This window comes from Marmota flaviventris, chromosome 1 (genome assembly GCF_047511675.1).
Source record: "Marmota flaviventris isolate mMarFla1 chromosome 1, mMarFla1.hap1, whole genome shotgun sequence".
Taxonomy (NCBI): Eukaryota; Metazoa; Chordata; class Mammalia; order Rodentia; family Sciuridae; genus Marmota; species Marmota flaviventris.
In genome coordinates, this window is record NC_092498.1 from 9256909 (window position 1) to 9280261 (window position 23353).

The window sequence follows — 23353 nt, forward strand, 5'->3', positions numbered from 1 at the left end:
GTATTACATTTTCTCCTAAGAGAGAAATTTCCTTATTACACATTCCATTGAAGGCCCCGTTGCTTCAGAAAGGGCATGTAAGTCTCCGCCCTTATCATATTCACCTCTTTAACTGATTTTATAATGCTTATTTGATATGGGGCCCATGTTTTTGACTCCGAGGAACACTAGCATCTTCTCCCACACTGAGTTAGAAAAGCAACTATCTATCCATACTGTATGTACAGCAATAAATACTTACATTTATTTTTGTATGTTTTATAATAAAAGCAATAATATGTAATATATTATTTAATTCCTGTATGGGTCATAAACTTCATAAGCTTAAGGACCTTGTGTCTCCATTGCAATGCATGCAGTTGGCTGTATCCTTTGTATAGTAGAAATGCATAATAAATATTTTTTAATGTAATACATCTATCCATATACACCAACCACTATGGATCAAGAATGAATTAATGACATAGTGGGGACTCTATTACAATTTACATTTTAAAGGGTCAAGTAAGCAACCGCTGCTCGTGGGAGTTTTAATGCACAGAAATAATGGTACCAGGCATCAAAACCAACCTAGGTTTAAACTGAGGACCAGCTTGGCTTTCTTCAGTTCCAAAGTGATGTAGTCCCCTTGCTGTCCTTCTCCGTGCAGGATGACCCCTTCACTTTCAGAGGTTTTAAACTTCAAGGCGATGACGTCCTTCAGCGTTTTCATCTTCTTGTTTCTGAATCTGTATGGTAACACGACGTGGCCATCGAAGTTGATGACATCAGCCCCTAGGAGAAGGAAAAAGAGCACGTTAGTGTGGCTGTGGGCAGAATCAGCGTCAGGGGGGCGGCCTGGGGCGTCTTTGCTGAGGGGCTGGGGTCCTGGGCAAGGCCTGTGGTCACTCTTGTGATCTACTGTGTGTTCCAACGTGGATTCCATTGGGAGAGTGCATACAGAATGATCAGAAAAGCCACTTCAGTTATGATATTGATCATGAAAACTCATAATGGGTTATAAACTTCAAAAGTTAACTTGGGGATGTAGAGTTTTGTCCAACAAAGTGCTTTTTTTTTTTTTCTTGTTTTGTTTTTGTCTCTAAGAGATTAGGAGATTTCATGGTTCATTCCTCAGGGACAATAATTTTTCATGATTTATAAATACATGTTCTACTAGACTTTGTTCCACTTTTTGGACATGAGAATGGATAGGGTTGGATGGTCAACTCAGGTTTTCTCATGGTTTTTGTGTTTCACCACATTCGTAGTGAATTTGTAGTATTCAGAGTTTTTAATTAATTGAATTTTAGAAAGCTTCTTAACATTTGCTGTTGGGCATCCTTTCTGGAATTCCTTATTAGATCCTTGCATTTGGAATCAAGAGTTTGGGGCGCGGTTCCACTCCAGTGAACACAGGCATCCTCGCTTTCCATTGAGGAAAACAGTCTTCTGTTCTCTGAGACTATGAATCACAGAAGTTTATTTTAATAGGGGGAGGGGGAGTCAACCATTAAATTTGGCTTCTGCTAACACTGCAAAGCCAATTAGACTTTCTCTTAATCATCTAGACTGTCATAGCTGAATTCTAATGGCAATATCTTTATCTTCTGTGATGAGAGATAAAGGAGAGAAGGAATGGAATCTGATTTTCATATCCTAGGGTGAATTTATAATCCAGCAGTTGGGAGAAAATTCTTTTTGTTTTGAAAAATGAATAAACAAAATTCAGAAGGGAGTCAATTCTGATCTCTAGAAAGTAATTTTGCGGTCAACTTCATATCATTGACAGCCGAGTAATAAGCACATCATTGTTCTATACACTTTCAATATATATTAATTGACATAAAATATTCTCTTTCAACTCTCAGGAAGTAAATGTTGCTAGAGTTTAGAAGAAAGCATTCAGTTCCAGGTACATCAATATTTATGCAAATAATGATGCCTTTCTACCTCACTTTTAGTGAAATGAGAAAATGTGACAGAAAGAATGAGTATGGTTAATTTTTTCCGACATTCCTAATATTATTTAATAAAATTATGAAGAAAAGCTATCTGTGAAGACGAAGTCTCATTTCATCAATGCCAAGTAGTCCTCAGTGCATGCTAGGAAACAGATCAGATGCTTTGCAAGTCACATTTCACACATTGCTAATCAGAGTTTTTCTATGAATGGGTTAAATGCTTCCAAAATATCAGCATGTTTGCTTGCATGTGTGACTCAGAGCTAGCTCAAAAATGATAAAATTCCTTGAGATAATCTATATTGTATAATTTACACTTAGACCCATACCATACACTTTAAAAAGAGACAGAGATAGTGTGAATTAGTGGAAATAACATCAGAGTTTAGTTGTGTTTTCTACAAAAATACATTAAAATTTCATTTGACATCTAATAGTATGTTGTGCTTACTTTAGGACAAGCCACTTTCCCCCCCTATTATCCTGATTACTTCTCGCTCCCTAGAATTAAGTTTTCTATACAGTGATTAAACATGTGTGGTTGAACTGTTTAAGCAATCGGAGGAACAATAATGGCTAGTCAAAACTTGAATGCAAAATCATAGTGTTTCCACAATTTTTGCTTCTAACAATATCTTAGAGAACTGGAAATGGGCCTAATTCATCAAATTGTCTTGGTAGAGGAGGGCTTTTAAAATAATTCATGTTAATCTTTATAGTCTCAGTTTGGATAAGATATTTTAAAGATGTGAGCAGCATGTAAGGATGTAAAAATTTTAAAAATAACTTTTTTATATTTGTATGTTTGTCTAAGACTGAATCAGTTAAAAATGATGGAATGAATTCTTGCCTCAATCCACAAACCCAAAAATATTATCTGTATTACCATTGTTTAAAGGTTGTCCAAAACTTAATATGTTTATTTTATAAAGAAATCAAATAATATAAAAGTGTTGAAAATAGGGAATTAGATCCACAAGAGATCACCAATGTTAATGAGTAATAGGTTTTGTGTAGCCTACATTCTGTACATTTTACCTATCAATCTATCCATCTATGTGAAGTACAGAATAATATATATATATATATATATATATATATATATATATATATATATACACATATATATATATATATATAATTTTGTATACATTCAGATATACAATGATTATATCACATGCATATTATATTATTGTGTATAAGCACATATATACATATGTGTATATATGAGTTTATATTTTATATATAAATGTCTAAAGATACATATTTAACATAATTTGGGCAAGTAAATATAAAGTCACCTCAAAAGTTTGAAATGCATCTCTGAAACTAATGTGTAAAAACAGAAGGTAGAATTTGCCTAGTTTTTCAAACTTTACATGAATGTGAATCCACGTATTACTTTTAAGCCATATGTCAATATTTTAGATACATTGACCATTGTTTATGATACAGTGTGACTGCTATCTCCATTCTCTCCCTCCTCAGTCAGCTCTCTTCCTTCACACAGCACTGAACTCCACCTGATATACTGGCACGTTTATGAGTTCACCACAAATCCCCTCTAAGAATGAATGCATTGGACACTTTATTTAGCTCATCTTGAAGCCCACTACCTAAAATGATGCTTCAAACAATGTTCATTGAATATTTGTTGAAGGATAGAATGCTATCTTTCATATTGTAATAAACTGGATGAAGTTATAATAAACACTATCACATATTTTCATTAAACATTTGGCACTAGATTGGAAGAAATTTTTAGAATCACTCTGATTTTCCTTGGTGCCACAATTACACATATGCCCAATGTTTCCACAGTCAGGAAAACAATGGTATTATCAGATAATGTTTTTGGGTTTGTGGTTTGGGGCAAAAAATCATTCCATCATTTTTAACTGATTCTGTCCTAGACAGACATACACAAGGATAGAGTCCTTCTTGTTCTTTCTGTATGTAACTGGATCTCATTTCTTCCTTGTAATTTATTGACTTTTCTTTTGACTTGTCTGTGGTTTAAACCTAAATAAAAAGTTAAAATAGATCACTTAACTACATCCTTTGAAAAATGGCCTAGAGATAGACTAAAACATCATGTTTACTTTGGCAAAGAAGAAACTAAACAAAATCCTCAAAGATTTTTTTTTTTTTTTTTTTTTTTGCGAAGACCAACATCTAACATTTTCTACAGTCTCTTTCCTGAAAATGTGCTCCTTTGCCACTAAGTGCTTGGTATCTCATGGTACAGCAGCAGTATCAGAGGACTCTGACTGCCTCTCTCCATAACCTTTCGACTCCCACCCAAGCCCGAGACACTGATACCCATGGATATTCCATTGGTGTATTTATCTCCTAGCCCAATTCTTAATTGTTTCTCTGGGCCTTGTTTCTCTTGTCCTCTTATCCAAAATTTAGTCACTCAAGCCAGAGTTTGGCCACTTTCTTGAGCTCCTCTTTCTCTCGCCCACCTACACTCAGCACCTCCAAGTCCTAGAGACTTTAGCCCTGCCACATTTTTTTGAACTCACTTTTATGTGTCCTACCACCTGGTTGCCGTCACCTCTCATGTGGCCCATTGTTCTAACAAACTTAAATGAATGATTCCCATCCTCCATGCTGATTTCCCTCCATCTGTTCTCTCCAGAGAACAGCTTTCTGAAATAAACTCTTTGGCGAGAAGACACAATCCCAGCTCTGCCAGGTAGCCTACAACACCTTCAATGGTATCACCTGGTTAAATTCCAGGCGTCTTCAAAGCCCCGGGGAAGCTTCCCCCACCCGCAAGCTTCCCTGGGCAAAGCTGCCTTGCCTCCTGTCCCATGGCACCCTGGTACCTTGTCACCCCACTCCCCAGGCTCTAGTGACATTACCCTTTAGGGGCCTCATTTTCTCTGTGGACTTTAAGTTCTTCTAAGGTACAGACTTTGGATTGTTCTACTTTGCCTTCTTGGCACAACAAATCCTTCTTCAATTGATCTAAACACGATGGGTATTTGAAATAACAAGGCGAAAAGGAGAAGTTCTTATTTCCCTGCAATATCATACCTGGTGCCAGAAAATTTACTAAGGGCACAGACTTATACATTATTTAATGATATGTACTTATCTAACTATTGTAATTGTGGTTATCTGATATGAAGAAATAGTTAAAACATGAAATGCTATTAATATGCTCATTGTAGAGCTATTTGTTTATAACTCAAAAGCTAGAAAATTTACCAGCTACATGAGTTTAAATGCAATATATATGTACTATAGATATGTACGTGTGTATATATATATATATATGTGTGTGTGTGTGTGTGTATATATATATATATATATATATCACTTTAAGAGAAACTTTCCTATTTTAAGATTAAAGTACTAAGTATTGAATATTATTTTAATAGTTATGTATATCATCCCAAGATTAATATTTATTGAAGTTTAGAAGAAAGATGGATTGATTTCTGTATTTTTTATTATTGAATTACTTCATAAAGAAAACTATAATACATGATGATTCACGGATGTCTAATTATATGGTTGGCTCACTTGAATCAAACTCAGAAATAGGAAAGTGTTAGTAATTTTTAAAAATTATATTGTTAAAAATTATATTATTGAATATCAAAAGACAACATTGAAGTACCCTCTGCCTCATGAAATTTTCATTAATAACACATACACACACACACACACACACACACACACGTGTGCACATGTTCTGGTCCCCCTCCTATCTGCTCACAACTCATAAGATCTTAGAAAACCAGAGCAATCCACTTCTGAACTGGGTTATAGTTCTAATATAGCTGATAATACATAGATAATAAGCAATTTCTGAAAATTAGCATAAAATCTATTTGCAGGAAATCCATGTGGAAGCTATTTTTATTTATTTTTGTAAATCAAAAAGTCAAACAAATTAGACTTGCCTTCTCTGTGATAATATTGCTGTTTACTGAAAATAGCTCTACAGTTTTGACCATAGAAAATCTATTTTTCGCTTGGGAAAAGTCTATTTAGAATTGTAAATCCCAAGTACAGGCTACAAAGATGAGGAAATGAACCTGATATTAAGAAACTCCTCAGGATGTCTTCTGACTTAAATTATTCCCAGCATATCTTTCAGGTTCTTAAAAATCTCTGGTTCCACTTAAAACATCATTGTCAGTTCTGGTGTCTGAATTTCTATGCTGTGTGGGCTAACGGATGGCAATTTGGTTGGAAAGGGTGCTGGGGCATTTGCTTTCAGATACTGTTTCAACAGTAATTTATATTAACATCAGGAAAGGATCAATGCTCTGTATCTGAAGCAGGGATAAGGTAAATGGACTGGTAGTGGGTCAGGGATCACCAACCTGGTCATTTTTTGAAACTGCTGTGGCTTACTTCCATGTTCCCCCATGTTTTAAGCTTGTCTTTTGTTTTCTGTGCTGTGATATCCTGACGTCTGGCACCATGCTAACCCTGCAGGGATCGCCCTTTCCTGGGTCAGCTAATTCCTAGATAGTAAACAACTGGCCTGCAAGCACACTTTCCAAAGAAAACCATCCAACCCAGAGTCCACCATCCAACCACCTTCTTTATGAAACTCTCCTCTTACGAGCCAGGATCCTCCTGCCCTAAATACCACCCAAGAGTCCAATGCTGCATGATTTAGGATAGCTCTAATACCCCAAAGCCCACTGAAATTATTCAAGTTATTACATATAAGCCTGCCTCATCCACTTCTCCCTGTAGAAACCCACAAAAAAAAAAAAAATCTCCTGGTCATGGCCCCTCACTCCCTTTGCCGCCTGACAGACCCTGGGAATTCCCTTCGTGAGCCCTCTGAGCCCATCCTGTGGCATGGCCTAGCTGTTCCTCTTGGGAACTATGGAACAATAATCCTTTCAGATAATTAATGATAATCTATCTTTTCAAATGGCAGGTGTTCCTCATATGTTGGACATATGTTTCAAATTTTCTACTAATACATTTTAAAATACCATATACAGAAAAATCTCTTGCTGTAAAAGGTTGGGTCAAATAAGAAAAACAATCTTGCAATTGCTTACAATTTATTTCATAGATCTGCAGAAAGCTCTTTTCAAGTAAATTTTAGGAACCATTACTGATAGCCACCAGCATTCACTGAGATATCTTCCACATCTGGAGACTTGGAAAGACTCTGGAATTATTGAGGTAAAGGGTTGAGTTTTAAGAAGGCATTCATAGATGAGACATTCTATGAAAAGAGAATAAAGATTGAGCGAAATAAATCCAGATGGATAGGGGAATAGAATGTTTGATTGTTTTAAGGAGCTTGATTCCTTGTGAATTTAATGTGTATGGCTTGCAGGTCATGGGCAGGGTTACACCTGGAAAAGGGAGACCCCAGCCTCTGGAAGATGTGCCTGTGGGTGCCATGATGGCATTCTAAGCAGAAGGCGTGTGCTCAGGTTTACATCTTGGAAAGTTATCTCTACACATGTATGCAAGACTTAGAATGGAAGACGGGTAGAGAGGCAGAGGGAGCAAAGACACACCTGAAGACATAGTCTAATAGAATAGCCAAAGCCTAAACAAATCCAGGATTCAAGAGACGCCTCTGCCATTAAAGAATTCAGGGCTTTCTGATGATACATTGTGGCTACCAAAGATCTCAAATTAGTTCCAGCTTTTCTAGTGAAAGAAGAATTACAGATGAATATTGAATAGTTATAGTCAGAGTTGTGTCCAATAGCATGAAAAATTCAACATCACAAAAGCATCAAGACTTTTGATGGAATGTAATCTACCCTTAAAAATGTCAAAAATTCCTCTTTGATTTCCCTTATCTTCATTCACCATCTTAATTTTTTGACAGAATATCAGAAATGTTTCACTTCTTTAGTTTCCCACAATTCTATGCTCTATCCTTTTCAAATTCACACTTATAAAAGGAGCCAAGCCATCCCTTTAAAAATATATGATTGATACTTTTCCAAACTATGCACACTTCACCAACAACTCCTGCAAAGATTCATGGACAAGTACTAGTATATAACAGGTGACTAGTAAAGAAAGTCATATATATATACTGGTGAGTTAACCTAGGGATGCCAAAACACTATTTTTTATTTTGAAATAGTTGCTTAGGACCTTGCTAAATTGCTGAGTCTGGCCTGGAACTTGCAATCCTCTTGTTTCACGCTCCCAAGCTGCTGGGATTATAGGCATGTGCCACCACACCCAGCATGAAAGCAATTTCTATTTCCTTTATTTTGTGTGCTTTCCTGAAAGTTAAATGTATTAGTACAAATGATTTGTGCCTATTTGCAAGAGGTTGGGATGCTCAGTGTATTCTAGGTTTATTCCTATGGAGTAGAACATTACAGCTGGGCTTTATTGTTGGTTTATTTCATATACCTTTGGGTGAAACTTCCCTCAACCATAAAGTAGGATTAATAAAGCTCCTAGTGTACACATGTTGGGAAATAATATGCTCTCTCTTCTTCACTAGAGCAGTTGGGTCCTGTCAGGTAGAATGATAAATGCTGCTCTGTGGCCTGGTCATCCACACACCTCAGTGCCTCAGCCCTGGAGGGAGTCTGATTCACTGTGACCTTGGGGCCATTGGTTACTCCATGACATCTGCACTTCCGGGCTCCGGTGAACAGGCTGAATTAATTTATTCTATACATGAACAATGCTCACAGCGTTTATGCTGAGAACCAGCCCTGACAAGGGTAAAATGATTTGAAACTCCTGATATTGGAAGTCACAACTTTAGTGCTCAAGGGGGATAGTCATTCCATACAAACAAACGAGGGACACTGGATTGTTGTAATAATCAGGGAGCCCCATCATTGCCCTTCACCTTCTCAGATTGGATGGAGATATGGGAACAGAGATATATTCTTCCTGATAGAACTCACCAGGAAAAAGACCCTGCTTCACGGCTTGGCCATGATAGTCGAGAATAATCGGGGGGGCGGGGGGATGCTTGAGGGGGTCTCTATCCACCTGTAGGTAACAGTTGCTATGTGGCATTATGAGTGTTATTCAAACGTTCGTTCTGTATAAAAGGCCAGAAACCCACATATTTAATGAAGTCTCCCTGCTTTTAAATGTTGAGAAGTGAGATTGAGTTAAGCAGAGGCTCCTGGCTGCTGACCCACATGGGTCATAACAGTTCTGAAAAAAAAACTTGTTACTCATATTCCATAATTTACCTGTAAAAAAAAAACTGCAGTGTGTATCAGCAAAGATTTTAATTTCTAAAGGCAAATTCTATAGAAAGCAAGGTAGATGATTCTAAATAAATAGAATTGATGATTAAGAAAAATCAATTTAAATACAAATAAGAGAGGGTTTGTTTCTCCTAAGAGGCCTGGGGTCATGACTTACAGGAAGGGGAAGCTGTATGCTGTGCTGCTGTTGCTAAAAGGTAGAGTCAACTTCCCAGGGGCAAGAATATCCTTAACATAGAAGAGATTTAACTGTTCAATTAATAAGAGATCACTAAATGTTGTTAATGTCAACTAAGTAAACCAGAAGCGTATTTGGAGAAGATTCTATAAAATGAAATGGGCCTTTATTCATTTTCTTATATTTTGTAGCTGGGCAAGGTACAAAACATATTTTTTGGTATTAATTTTGTAATTATGTCCGATTCTCAAGAAGGAAGGAAAAGAGAGGAAGGACAAGGGAGGGAGGTCTCAGAAAGGAGGAGCATGTTACTGGAACCTGAAGGAAGAGCAAGTCTTGAGATAAAGCAGCAAAGAACATGGGTGAGTTGTGTTTAAATCATTGTATTTTCTGGAAGGTAAAGCTTGAAGTGATAAAATTGGAGATTTAGCTAGGGGAATTTGGCAGTGTTAAACGTGTGGCTTGGCATCTCTTGAATGTTTATAATAAAAATGTATGAGAGGGATGTGATTTAAAGATGGGATAATTAAAAGGAAAACAGAACTTGAAAGTGTGGAAAACTTTCCTTCTATCTCCATTAAGGAAAAAAAAATAATGCAAGGGTGTTTGGAAAGAACAAAAATGCGCCAAGAAGCTATTTTATATGAAGATGAATATGGATTGGCCATGTCAGGGGAAACCAGGACCCATAGTCGAAACTGATGGAAGGGTTACTTGGAAGGCATTTCAGAGATCATGAGGGATGAGCTGTCCTTCCCAACATAGCCCCAGAGAGCCAAAGCTGGGATAACAGAACAATTTCAAAGGAGAAGCCATGGACATCTGCAGGACCTGGGCCTGCACTGTCCAGCACTGGCTCATGCTCTGCTCCCTGCAGTCCATTGTCAATCTGCTGCCCCAGACGTGGGTCCAGCATGAGGTGTACCCAGTAAAGTTGGGGGGGTGCAGTTGTCTCCACTGGGTTTCAGAGTGATCCAGAGAGTTTCACAACCCAGAAAAGAATAACCACTGTGGGCATTGGGTCCCCACAGAAAGCCCTTTCTAGGTCAGTGTGTAGTGGTGCCATTGGGTAGGGTTGACCCCTAGGATTCCAGACCAGTAGAAGCCACCATAAGTGATCGCAACACAGAATGGCTGCAGTCTGATGACCCAGGTTCAGAGATGCCACAGAGCTGGGGTCACTGCTGAGAACTATCAAGGGGGCAGGACCTCTAGGTTGTAGGGGTTGGGAGACCACTCCAGTAGGCCCTGAAGTTGGGTCCTCCACCCCAGTGGGCCGAGGAGACACAGTAACTACCTAAAGAAGATTGTTTTCAAGCTTTAGCACATGTTGCCCTTTATTTCCTTTTTAGAATAGACATATAGTCTTTTGCCTATTCCTCCTCATATTTTGAAAGTACATAACTTGTTTGATCTTACAACTTCACAGCTCTAGAACAATTTGCCTCAAGATGAATCATACTTTGAGTCTCACCCATCTCTGATTTGTATGGTATTTGGTTCAGATTTTGAATTTAAAAGTTAAAGTTGATTCTGAATGATTTAAGACTTTGGCAGCTATTGGGTTGGAATGAATGTATTTTGCAAGTGAGACGTGCATGGACTTTAGGTGTCTAGGACAGAATGCTCTGTTCTGAATGTTTGTGTCCTTCCAGAATATACATGTAGAAACCTAACCACCAGTGTGCTTACCTTAGGAGGTGGGGCCTTTGACAGGTGATTAGGTCATAAGGACAGACCCTCATAATTGGGATTAGTGCTGGTATAAAGAAGCCCCAGAGAGCTAGCTATCACTTCCATTGTGTGATACCAGAGCAAGACGGTGACTTCCATGAATCAGGAAGCTCTCGCTATTATGCAAATCTGCCATGATCTTGATCTTGGACTTCCTGGGTTCCAGAACTGTTAGATATACATGCTGCCTTTCTTTCTTTTAATAAAGGGCTCTAGTTTATGCCATTCTGTTATTTAAAGCAGCCCCAAATAAGATACCAACTAATACATAATCATTCATAATTGCAAATCTGCCTATTTGCAACCCCAAAAGCCACACTCATGACACTTGGCCATCATATGGGCATAGATGCAGTGTTTCAGAACATTTGGATCCCCAGATATACATTCACAGTAGATGTCCAGTAGGCCATGCTTGCCCTTATTGCTTCAGCTTTCATACTATTGAAAATATGTCTTTTTTCATTATCTGTTTTTATTTTTTATTTTTTTATTTTTATTTTTTTTAAATTTTTTTTTATTTTTTATTTTTCACATTTTTGTGCTTTTTGTGGATGGATTTTCCTGTTGCAAGTGCCTTCCTCCCAAATGTAGTGCTGAAGTACTGCTTGGTGTTTCTCCGAACCAGAAGGCTCTGATGTACTCTATAGGGAAAATACCTGTGTTAGATCAGCTTTCTTCAGGCCTGAGTGACAGTGCTGGTTACCGTGAGTCCAGGGCAAATGAAATAGCAGTGAATATGATTAGGTCTCCTTAAATAGAAACACATATCAGTCAACATTATAGATTGACTGATTGACAAAAAGAAGTGACCAGAAGCTCACAGGAACCTAACTGCATATATCCTCTAGGAGCTTGTTCAGTATTTGCTAATTCAGTATTTGTGGAAACTATATCATGCAACTACTCTTAAAAATGAGGATTTACTATATTTACATTGCATTTATTTATGTTTAAATGGGAAAGCAGAGAACAATTTCCAATAGTACATACGTCAATGAAAATGTAAGAAATTCTTAAATGAACCTTGAGGAAAATGATCAACCAACAGTAACTCTCTTCATAGATGTGTGCAATGCTCCATTGGTACACTCTAAAAAAATACTGCTTCTTGCTGTAATGATGTGACTTTCAGTATATGTGGCCACAAGGAGAGCATGCAAACACAGATTCATTCCTCACATGTTACTGCACTCAACTTTGTGGTTCACATGTTTCATTATTATGATTAACCAAGTACTTTATAAACAGCAATTTCAGCATTAGCAATACAGGGATATATAAAATCTCAGATTCTCAGAGAATCACAGAATCTAAATCATATCTTCCAATTTCTATTTCCTGAGCGGTAGGGCTAAGAATCTTCATTTTTATTTAGCCATTTGATTATTGCTTACCTTTTCTGAATTTATAGGAAATATTCTGCTTTAAATTTGCAACATAAGCTGGGCTTGGTGGTGCATGACTATAATCCAAGCAGTTTGGGAGGCTGAGGTAGGAGGATTGTGAGTTCAAAGCCAGCTTCAGCAACTTAGCAAGGCCATGAGTAACTCCATGAGACCTTATCTCTAAGTAAAATATAAAAAAAAAGGGCTGGGGATGTGGTTCAGTGTTGAAGCCCCCTTGGGTTCAATCCCTGCTATCAAAAAACATTGCAACATAAAAATATATTTTATTGAGTCTACTATAATTAGAACATTGATCTATATTCTCTCTGAACCTTAAGTTACTTTAAGAACATATAGGTACTTGAATTTGATTGTATTATAGATGTTATTAAATATCTATTAAAGTTATAGGTATTATTTTGTATAATTTATACTTTGAATTTCTCTTCCTAACGAAAATCAAGTGTTTCTATTAAGGAGACCTGACATTTTCTTTTGAATAAGGGTCTGACCTAATGGAGATATTAGAACCTTATTGAGTATTTGAATCATTCCATAGCTCCAAGAAATGGATCATTGTGGATTCAAAAAATATAAAGTCATACAAACACCATAAATCCACATTAATTTTAGAAAAGAATTTTTAGGGCTATTAGGAAAGAAACTGAATTTGGAAATAGGACACATTTTGATATAATGCCCACACAGCTTATTTTCAACTTCCTGATTTTGGCATTTTTACAGCTTAGATCAATCCTAACAACTTATGCACTTCCCAAGGCATGACAGATGTGATACTATAGAAATTTTATTTTTAGTAGGTCAGTAAGTCCTTAACAAGTCAATGGTCAACTTTTTTTTTTTAATGTAGACCTAGAATCACAGAGATGTCTTCATTTTTTGAGATAAGTGGCATGCTGAGGCAGAAAATTTGTCAAAGAATTAAAGTGATGCTTGCTTTCTCATGACCCAGAAGCAGGTAGCTGAGTCAACAGCATCACATCCTCCCCATCAGGCAATCGGACAGTGCTTCTTGGAGCACAGAGACTAATGCCCAGCCCTAGCCAATTGGCCTTTGAGGAAATCATTTCAATTTCTGGGCCTGTAAAATAAAGGAACAGATAATCTGCTATATTCTTTTCTGCTCCGAAATTAATCATCTCTTATTCTGGGGGATTTTCTGAAACTTACAAAAAGGTAAGTATAATTAAAGGACACAAAAGACCCCGCCAGAAGACTTCTAGACCAGATAAGCAAATTCAACAAAATTCCAGAATACAAGTTCAACATAAAAGAAAATCAACAGCTTTCTTATAGTCTGATAATGAATTTTCCAAAAAAGAAAGAAAGAAATCAAGAATACTGCTCCAGTCACAATAACCTTAAAAAAATAAAATATTTAGGAACAAATCTAAGGAGGTAAAATATTGCTATAGTGAAAATTATAAAACATTGAAGAAAGAAATTGAAAAAAAATCTTAGAAGATAGAAAGACCTACAATGTTGATGAAGAGGTAGAATTAATATCTAAAGGGCCATATTTCCCCAAATGATATACATATTCAGTGCAACTCCCATCAAAATGCCAATGATATTCTTCACAGAATTAGAAAAATACAGTCCTAAAATTTTAATGGAAGAATAAAAGATCCAGAATAACCAAAGCAATATTCAACAAGAGTGAGGTTTCACAATACCTGATCTCACATTATACTACAGAGGTATAGTAACAAAACCAGCATGACATTGGTATAAAAACAGAAATACAGACCAATAGAATAGATTAGAATACATAGAGATGAATCCACATAGAAACAGTCATCTGATCTTTGACAAAGTTGCCAAAAGCATACATTAAAAAATAATAATAATAAATGAGAGAGACAGCATTTTTAACAAATAGTGTTAGGAACACTGGATGCTTATATGTACAAAAATGAAGTGTTAAGGCTTAGAAGTGTGGTGTTCCCCAAAAGCTTAGGTGTGAGATAACATAAGAAAGTTCAGAGGTGGGATAATTGGGTTGTGGGACCCTTACCTAATCAGTGCATTAACCCCTGATAACTGAGAGGTAGAGGATAGTCGGAGAAGGTAGATCAGTGTGGCCCTGTCTGGGGGATTTATGTTTTGTTCCTGGTGAGCTGAGCACTGTCTGCCTGCTGATGACCATGTCCTGTGCTACTTTCCTTCTCTGTATTCTTCTATCCTGATGTTCTGCCTGAATCGGGGCCCGCAGTGTTGGAGTCAGCCATCTATGGACTGAGACCTCTCAAACCACGAGCACCAAGTGAACCTTCTCCTCTAATTGTTCCTGTCGGATCTTTTGGTCACAGTCACCAAAAGCTGACTGAAACAGAAGGTAGAACACTATCACTCACCCTGCGCCAGAACCAACTCAAGTGGATCAAAGACCTAGGAATTGGAAGAGAAAGAGGGAAACTACTAGGAAAACAAAAACATAGGAGCAACACTCCAACTGATGGACATAGGCACTGACTTCCGTAGTAAGACTCCTAAAGCTCACGAAATAAAACCAACAACTAGTAGGTGGGAAATCATTCAATTAAAATTTTCTGCACAGCAAAGGAAACAAAGAGTGTAAGGAGAGAGCCACAGAATGAGATAAAATCTTTGCTAGTTACTCTTCCATCAGCAAATTAATAACCAGAATATATAAAGAACTCAAAAAACGTAGCATACACAAAAAAACTAATAATCCAGTAAATAAATGGGCAGAAGATCTAAACAGCCATTTCTCAAAAGAAGAAATATATATGGCCAGAAAAGATATGAAAAAAATTTTCAACATCCTACAATCAGGGTGATGGGAATCAAAATTACAGAGATCTCTTACCCCAGTTAGAATGACAATTGTCAAGAATACAAATAACGATAATTTCTGGTAAGGATGTGGGGGAAAAGTTATTATACATAGTTGGTGGGATATTAAATTAATACAACCACTTTGGAAAGCTTTATGAAGATTTCTCAAAACTCAAGGATTGAAATCACTACATGACTGGACTCAGATATCTCACTCCTCAGTATTTATCCATAAAAACTGAAATCAGCATACTTTAGTGATACATGCATGCCCATGTTTATAGCAGCACAATCCACAATAGCCAAGTTATGGAACCCATCAATAGAAAACTAGATAAAGAAGATGTGAAACACATGCACACACATACAGAGAGAGAAAGAGAGAGAGAGAGAGAGAGAGAGAGACAACCACACACAATGAAGTTTTACTCAGTCATAAAGAAGAATGAAATTCCACCATTCACTGGTAAATGGATGGAACTGGAGAACATGATGCTAAGTAAAATAAGCGAGGCTCAGAAAGTCAAGGGTTGAATGTTTTCTCTCATTTATGGAAGCTACAGAGAAAAAAGCAATAAAAAAGGGTATGCCATGAAACTAGAATGGAGGTCATTAGAGCAGAAGTAGGGGATCAAGTGAGAGGGAGAAGGAGAGGAAAAGGAGAAGGCATGGGGAATGAAATCGTTCAAATTGTTAGGTCCATGTATGAATACACCACGATATTTATATTCAATTCTAATGCATCAACTAAAGTAAAACAGTAAGTAGGAAGAAGAACAATAGAGTTGATGAAAGAGTTTGGGGAAGAGAAGAGGAAAGGGAAAGCGAGTGTACTGCAGATTAAAATGGAAAAAACTATATTAAATGCATTCATAAATATGTCACAATTAATCCCACTATTTTGTATAACTATAATGCACATATATATACACAAATATGTATGCAAGTAATGGATATACATTAAATAAAAAATGCATATTCACACACAAAAAAAATACTGATCATTTATTTTTGCTCTTGGACAGGATTCTAAAGATGGATAAATTTAGAATTTCAGTGCATATTCCCATTTCCTGATTATTTTCACACATTACCAATAAGATTTTCTCAAAGTCAATTTTAAAACAAAAAAAAATCACACACTGAAACTCTTTTGTGAATGACTACTTTGGACAACAATACAACATGTACAAAAATGCCAAAACTTGAAAATGGTGTAAGATTATTACATTCTAAATAGCATATATGATTGTTAATCTTAAAAAAGGAAAAAAAAAGGTTGATCTTTTATTTCACTTTTATAAGTGAAATTAAACATAAGGATTTATTATGATGAACAAACAGTTTACTTATACTCTTAAAAATCTCATTAATGTTGAAAAAGCTACAAAATTAGTAAGTTTGAATTATTTTTATCCTAGAACATAGGAAAAATTCTTTGAGTCAATTAAGGAAAATACCCATGGATGCAATTACCTGGGTCCAGGGAAAATGAATGCATGACCTTGAACAAGTACAAAATGAAATATCTAATCTTATTCAACTAAAACATGTCAAGTTTCTCTCCCTTTTTACATACTTAGCCTAACACAACAGGACAGCTCTTACAATATCAGAGAATTTTAATAGTTTGTGTGTGTGTGTGTGTGTGAGTGTATCTATCTATTTATATATATCTATTATATTCATATATATATATTATATTCATATATATATATATATATATATATATATATATATATATATATATATAAATTCTATCTTCTTTAAAAAAAATCAAGATTACATCAAAGAGAGGCAGATTTGTACTTTTTTTGCTACTGGCCCTCATTCACAGTAGCTGGAGAGATTTAATAAAAACTACCAGGGTTCAAAGCCAGGTGTGGCAGTACACACCTGTTATCCTGTTATCCCACCAACTTAGGAGGCAGAGGCAAGAGGATCACATGTTCAAGGTTAGCTTCAGCAACTGAGTGAGACTCAGCAACTGAAACTCTGTGTCTTCAACAACAAAAACAACAAAATATATACACAGGGCTGGGAATATGGCTCAAGGGTAAAGTGCCCTTAGGTTCAATCCCCAGCTCTCTCTCTCTCTCACATACACACACATACACACACACACACACACACACAGCAAAAACAAAAACAAAAAACCAAACAAACAAGCTATCAGGATTTAATTCTGCTTTGCTACCTGGTAGCTATGTGACAAAACTATGCAAATATTAGTATTTAGAGACTAAGTGGGTTGGTAAATGTGGAGTACTTAAAACAGTACCCAGTACACTATAAGCTGTTCCCAAACATTAGCTGTTACTGTTCTCATGCATTGCATCTTTATTTAACTGATTTGAAAAACTGAGTATTCTAACTCAGGCATTTGCCACACTAGCTCAGGCCTGGGAGGAGCCCAGGGCCATGTTTCAGTCATGGTCCTGATGGACTTAGGGCCAACTGGCCTGACAATCCAGGTGACCATGTGCCCCTCCCTGCTTATTGTTCCATATTTTTGCTGACTTTCCAGAATAATTTTTATTTTTTTCCAAACAAGAAAACAAAACACAGAGAAGTGAAGTGAAAAAGAAAATTGCATGATTCAGTCTACTCTACTCTATTCTCAGTGATGGACAACCTCTCAGGGACACAGGTACTTTGAAGGTCTCCTGGCATAGCTTTCTCTCTCTCCCTCTCTCTCTCTCTCTCTCTCTCTCTCTCTCTCTATATATATATATATATATATATATATATATATATATATATATATATATACTCTGAGACCTGGTGCAGGATGAGTTGTAGAGCCTGCCCAACCATCTTCAAGAAAGATTCAAATGGGCACTTGAATTCATGTCCCTCATCTGTAATTTCATCCACAACAGCATAACATAAGCCTTTATTTCTTTATAACTTATGATTTGCTATGCAGAAAACAACGAATATTCATTGAATGTAGAAATTTGCTATCCTAACATCTTGTTGAGTTTATGTATTCAATATTACCTATATTTTTATAACTTTAAATTACCAAATTTAGCTAAGTCCAACTCAATGCGTAGATTCATTACAGATGGGCTTCCAATTCTTGTATTTTATGACCGAATCTGGAGATTCTGAGGAGTTCAAGATTAAGAAAATATCTCAATCACTAAATTGCAATGTTTTGGCTAGGCATATATTAGCTAAATCAAGTGAGAATTTTTTAAAACAACAGTGTAAACTTTCAGACATATGTGGGAAAAGACATGAAAATGATTTTTCCAGTGGCTCTCTGGAAGTGTCTGTGGGCATGGTTTGTAAGAGTTCAGACAGTGCATGGGAAGGCTTCTAAAGGGTGTTCATAGACATTGGCCAACACAGTGAATTCAAAGAGTAGGAATGTGGAGACACTAAAGAGGGACATGCAGGATCTGATCACTTCAAAAGACAGTGCAGAGGGAGCTGCTACAAGAGGTGGAAGAGGTGGGAATCCCTGGGCCAACCGAGAAGTTGAAATGGAGCTGTAACATTAGCCTGCAGAGGACTCATCGGCTGGAGCCACAGCGGGGTTAGGGTGATACCCGTGTGAGGCTGGAATAGACCAAACTCCACTCCAGCCACACATCTAGCCACCTCCACTGAGCAGCCTGGGCCCCGACAACAGGCTGGGAGAAGCAGCTTAGCTTCTGAGATTAAGCAGGTAGCTCTGTTGTCACCAGTTAGTACGGGGAGAGTGTTTTATAGATCAGGCTGTGTAAACAGGGGCATCCTCAGCTTCCTTTGTCCCCTTGTATGACCAGCATTCTAAGAAACCGTGTCATTGGTGGATATCCACTGGATACAGGCAACACTCGCTTGCTACCATTTCCAGCACGCATGAGAGTCCCTGTCCTTCAAGGTAATACTCATCTGGACATCCCAGGCTGGTCTGCTCTCATGGTTCCTTCAACTTGGCTAGGTTCTTGAAAATGGAAAGGGGAGTTTCAGGGACATGGCATTTTACTGCCCTCCTTTCCTTCAAGGATGATACACCCACTCTGAAAAAAAAAAATCTGTTGCACTAGAATGAAAGGAAGAGCATGGCCTTTTGATGGCTTTTCCTAATAAATTAAGCACGAATGGCCATTGTGAGGAGCTGCCACGTGTTGTGCTCAAACAGTTCCATCAGGCATGAAAATAAAATGCTGTTCTGTGATATGCACTTCATGACAATTTTCATTAAAAATGAAATCAGCCATGTTGTTAGACCAGAACCAATACTTACAGGGTCAACTTGCCGTGTGAGATCCAGTGACTTATAAATACATAACATATATACATTCCCGGCTCTCCCATCATACAAATACACGTGCATGGAGGTGTGCAACAAACTGTTCTTATGCCACTTAAACACATTTGTGCTGAGGCTAAGCATAAGTCAATGGGGGAGGAAAGCAAATGCGTATTCCTTCTTGGTGTCAGCGACCATCTACCCGCCCTTGCCCATTCAACATGCCCTCAGATAACACATCACCTGGAATCTCACAGAAGAATTCACAGTAAGTCGTAAATACTCCAGTGATTCCTAAAGCTTTTAAGACACTATGAGAGTGGTACTTAACTGAAAGGAGAGAAGGGCTACAGAGGAGGCCACAAGCCCCAGAAACAGTTAATGAGGGACACGTTGGCTGCAGGAAGATCCCCTCATGTCCTGAAGTTCCACCTCGCAGCTAGCAACGAGGAAACATGCATGAAACTATGGGCACAATTACACTGGCTAACGTCACATGTTCCTCCAAACCAGGACTCTGGCAGTCACAACAGAGCAGGCCAGAACAAAACTTCCTGCAGGACGAGAGGACGACCGAGGCTGACCTCACCTTCTCTTTACCTCTGATGCTCTCTCTGTACCAAATGTCCTGTGCTTGGCCTTGCTTGGCTCTCCCAGCTGTTTTATCCCACTGAATATACGCCCAGCTGTTTCTCAGACCAATGTTGTTGGTGGAGTGAGAGAAAACCCTGCATGGTGCATGAGGGAGTGAGTCTGATTGGATTCCAAACAGCGTAGACAAACATTAAATCGCTTTGTTTGTTCTCTTATCAGTTTCACTCTTTTGCTTCCCTGAATGAATCTATTTTTTTCTTTGTTCCTTACTCTTGCTCATTCTCTTTAAGCTCTTATTCTCTTAAATCCTCCTCTTTCAAAACTCATCAAGCGCAAACACAGCTCCCTTTCTTTTTTTTTTAAAATGTGATTTTCATGATATTCTCATTAAAATACCCCTTTAATAACATTCCTATTAAAATTTTCTTAGAATTTAAACCACTGATTAGTATTAAAGCTGAAAACACTTCAATGAATTTTTCTGAGGCCTTCCGGTAGAAAACTGCTCTTGGTGACGGGCCTCACTGGCTCCTCCGCCATTTCAATCTGGGCTATAATGAGGCTCTAGGGTCTAAAGGCAAATTTGCCTGAGAAACATGATGCCCTGTTTGATGTACAGAGCTTTTGTTTTTGTGTCTCAACTCTATAATTTCTACAGAAACAGGACCTTTGGGTTGTAGATGCAAATGAGTTGCTCACTGCTATTAATCATTTATATCTCCAGATCACTAGATCAGAGTTTGACTCAGAAAAGAATTTATGAATTACATAATGGGAAGCAACACACCAAGGAAACAATTAGACAAAAAGAGAATTTAAAAATATACAGTGGTAAGCTGGCCAGATGATAGCCTGTGAAATGCTTACATGTGTAGAAAGAGGCTATGTATCTTAGCTCTTAAAAGCAATGAGTGTAGGCCAGGCATGGTGGGGCTAACCAGTATTCCCAATAGCTCGAGAGGCTGAGGCAGGAGGATCACAAGTTCAAAGCCAGCCTCGGCAATTAGGGAGGCCCTGACCAACTGAGAAAGACCCTGTCTCTAAATAAAAAATAAAAAGGGGCTGGGAATGTGGCTCAGTGGTTAAGCCACCCTGGGTTCAATCCCTTGCATGCGCGTGTGCCCCCCCTCCCCACAATTGTAATAAGGGTATAGTTGTAGGAGAGATATCACCTGTAGGATTGCTTTCCAGCCCAGACAAGAGTAGACAAGGTAACAATGTGAGGAGATGGGTAGCAGTATTTACTGATGCTATTTTCAGTACATTTTTCTTAAGCAAATTGCTTATTTCTCTCAAATCAGAGGACACCCATGGAATCATGAAGTTTGTTTACTTAAAAATAATACTTCCTTAACTCTGAGAAATAAGTACACTTGATCTTGTATTTGTATGTATCCAAACTACTCTCAGTTACTGCATAACAAAGGATTTCATTATTAATAATGAAAGTGAAAGTGAAATGTCACCAAGGTGCATCACTCAGTGGTACTCAACTTCAGTAATGTAGAGTTTTAGTTGAGAAGCCCAGGTCACCTTTGTAGACATTATATCCCTTTTAATCCTATTTGCTGACTAGAAAACCTACTGGAAACATAGTGATTTTTTTTTTCTTTTTTTTTCCTACATGTTAGATGATTTATTAATCAATTATTTAATTTATCTGCTTAAACTATATTTTTAAATTCCTCCAATATTCAGGCTAAACACTGGAACTACAGATGTGTAGACTGCATAACCCAGATCTAAAGTGCAAGTAAGAAATCTGCATTATCTTGGACAATAAATCTGTTTGCCTTAAATAATGATTCCTGTTTCCGTAATGGGAGCTTACCTTGAAATGGTCTTTCTTCTATTTCTAGCTATCTCTAGGGTGATTTTTGAAGCACATACAAATCCCAAGCTTCAGGTTCACACCAAACAAGGGGAGACCAGAGAGAGATCTGGTTGTATCAGTCCCCTCCTGATGGGGGACATTTGATAGCTCACTGGGTGAATCTCATGTTCATTAGATTTTAGGCCATTGTGTTCTAAATAGCCAATTAATAAAAAGGCAAATTTTAGCTATGCAAAAAAAAATGGACTTCAGTTTAAATCCATTTTCATTCCCTTCTGATTCTAACTGTATAGACTTTTATAAGAAATATGACTCTGCTGTGTCCAGTTTGAAAAAAAGTTGTATAAAATAATATAGTACTGAAGACACATAAAGGTAACCCTGAGGGGTGACAGGCACAGTGACAAGAATACACACCGTGCTTCTCAAAAAGCAGCTCTATAATTGTTATTCTAGATGCAGTTGTTGTTTTATTATTAATGTCACAGAGACTCTGCTCCATTTTTTACCTGTTCAATGATTCCTATTAGGTAACCCACAGAGACAGGTGTGCAACGATTTGGCTGTGGCTCTTTGCACACAAGTTTGTCACTGGAGCTACATCCTGTAGTCCACATCCCAGCACCTGAGGGGTGAGGGTCATTGGTACTGCAAGGTCCTAGAGGGTCTGTGTCACAGCTGAACTGGGATGCTTCCTTGAGGACATTCCTCAGCCTCCCTGTGGCCTCAATTTCCTCAACTAATAAATGGGACTAATAATGACATCTATCAAACAGTATGGTTAATAAGAAAAAAATCAATCAAAATATATAAAATCTGAGAACTATGATTAGAAAATATGCATCGAAGTATGCTGGTTATGATTTATTACAGAATGGAGTAACAGTAAATTAAGGTCTGGCATCGAACTACCTGAGATAAGTGAAGAAGAAAATAAAATATTATAAATTAGACTAGACAGTGGAGCATTTTTTAAATGAAGGAAAACTAGCATGTCTGTGGAGGGGGGAGGAGGGCAGTGAATGAGGTTGTGGGCATTAAACTCTCAGGGCCAAGGGACCTCCAGCTTCCATCTGCATCGCAGCCAAAACGGAACCTGCAGACATCAAGCAAAGATCTGATAAGAAGGAAAGAACACCAAGGTGAGAGAGCTTTCAAAAAATCTGTGCTTTTAACAGCTTCAGAATTCCCTGTCTAATCAGTAACAGCTTATCAAGCATGAGATGGGAGAAAAACAATCATTGGGGCTCCAGATGGAAATGTTTAATGCATATGCAGTTTACAGGATGAATATAAATTGTGAACATGGTGGGTTTTGGTTAATCTGCTGAATAAAAAATATTGAATTTGTTCTACTTTAATTAATGAGTAACTGAATATTTGATACAACAACATACTTAACTCTTTC

The 23353-nt window shown here is 37.5% G+C and overlaps 1 protein-coding gene across 1 annotated transcript in view; it reads right to left on the reverse strand.

Annotated features, from left to right (window-relative positions):
* Positions 1–23353, reverse strand: part of Cntnap2 (contactin associated protein 2) — a 1323006-nt gene that overhangs the window by 1048893 nt on the left and 250760 nt on the right. Inside the window, exon 5 of the mRNA XM_071605412.1 lies at positions 571–774. Within this exon, the coding sequence (XP_071461513.1) occupies positions 571–774 (204 nt within the window). The remainder of the gene's footprint in view (positions 1–570; positions 775–23353) is intronic.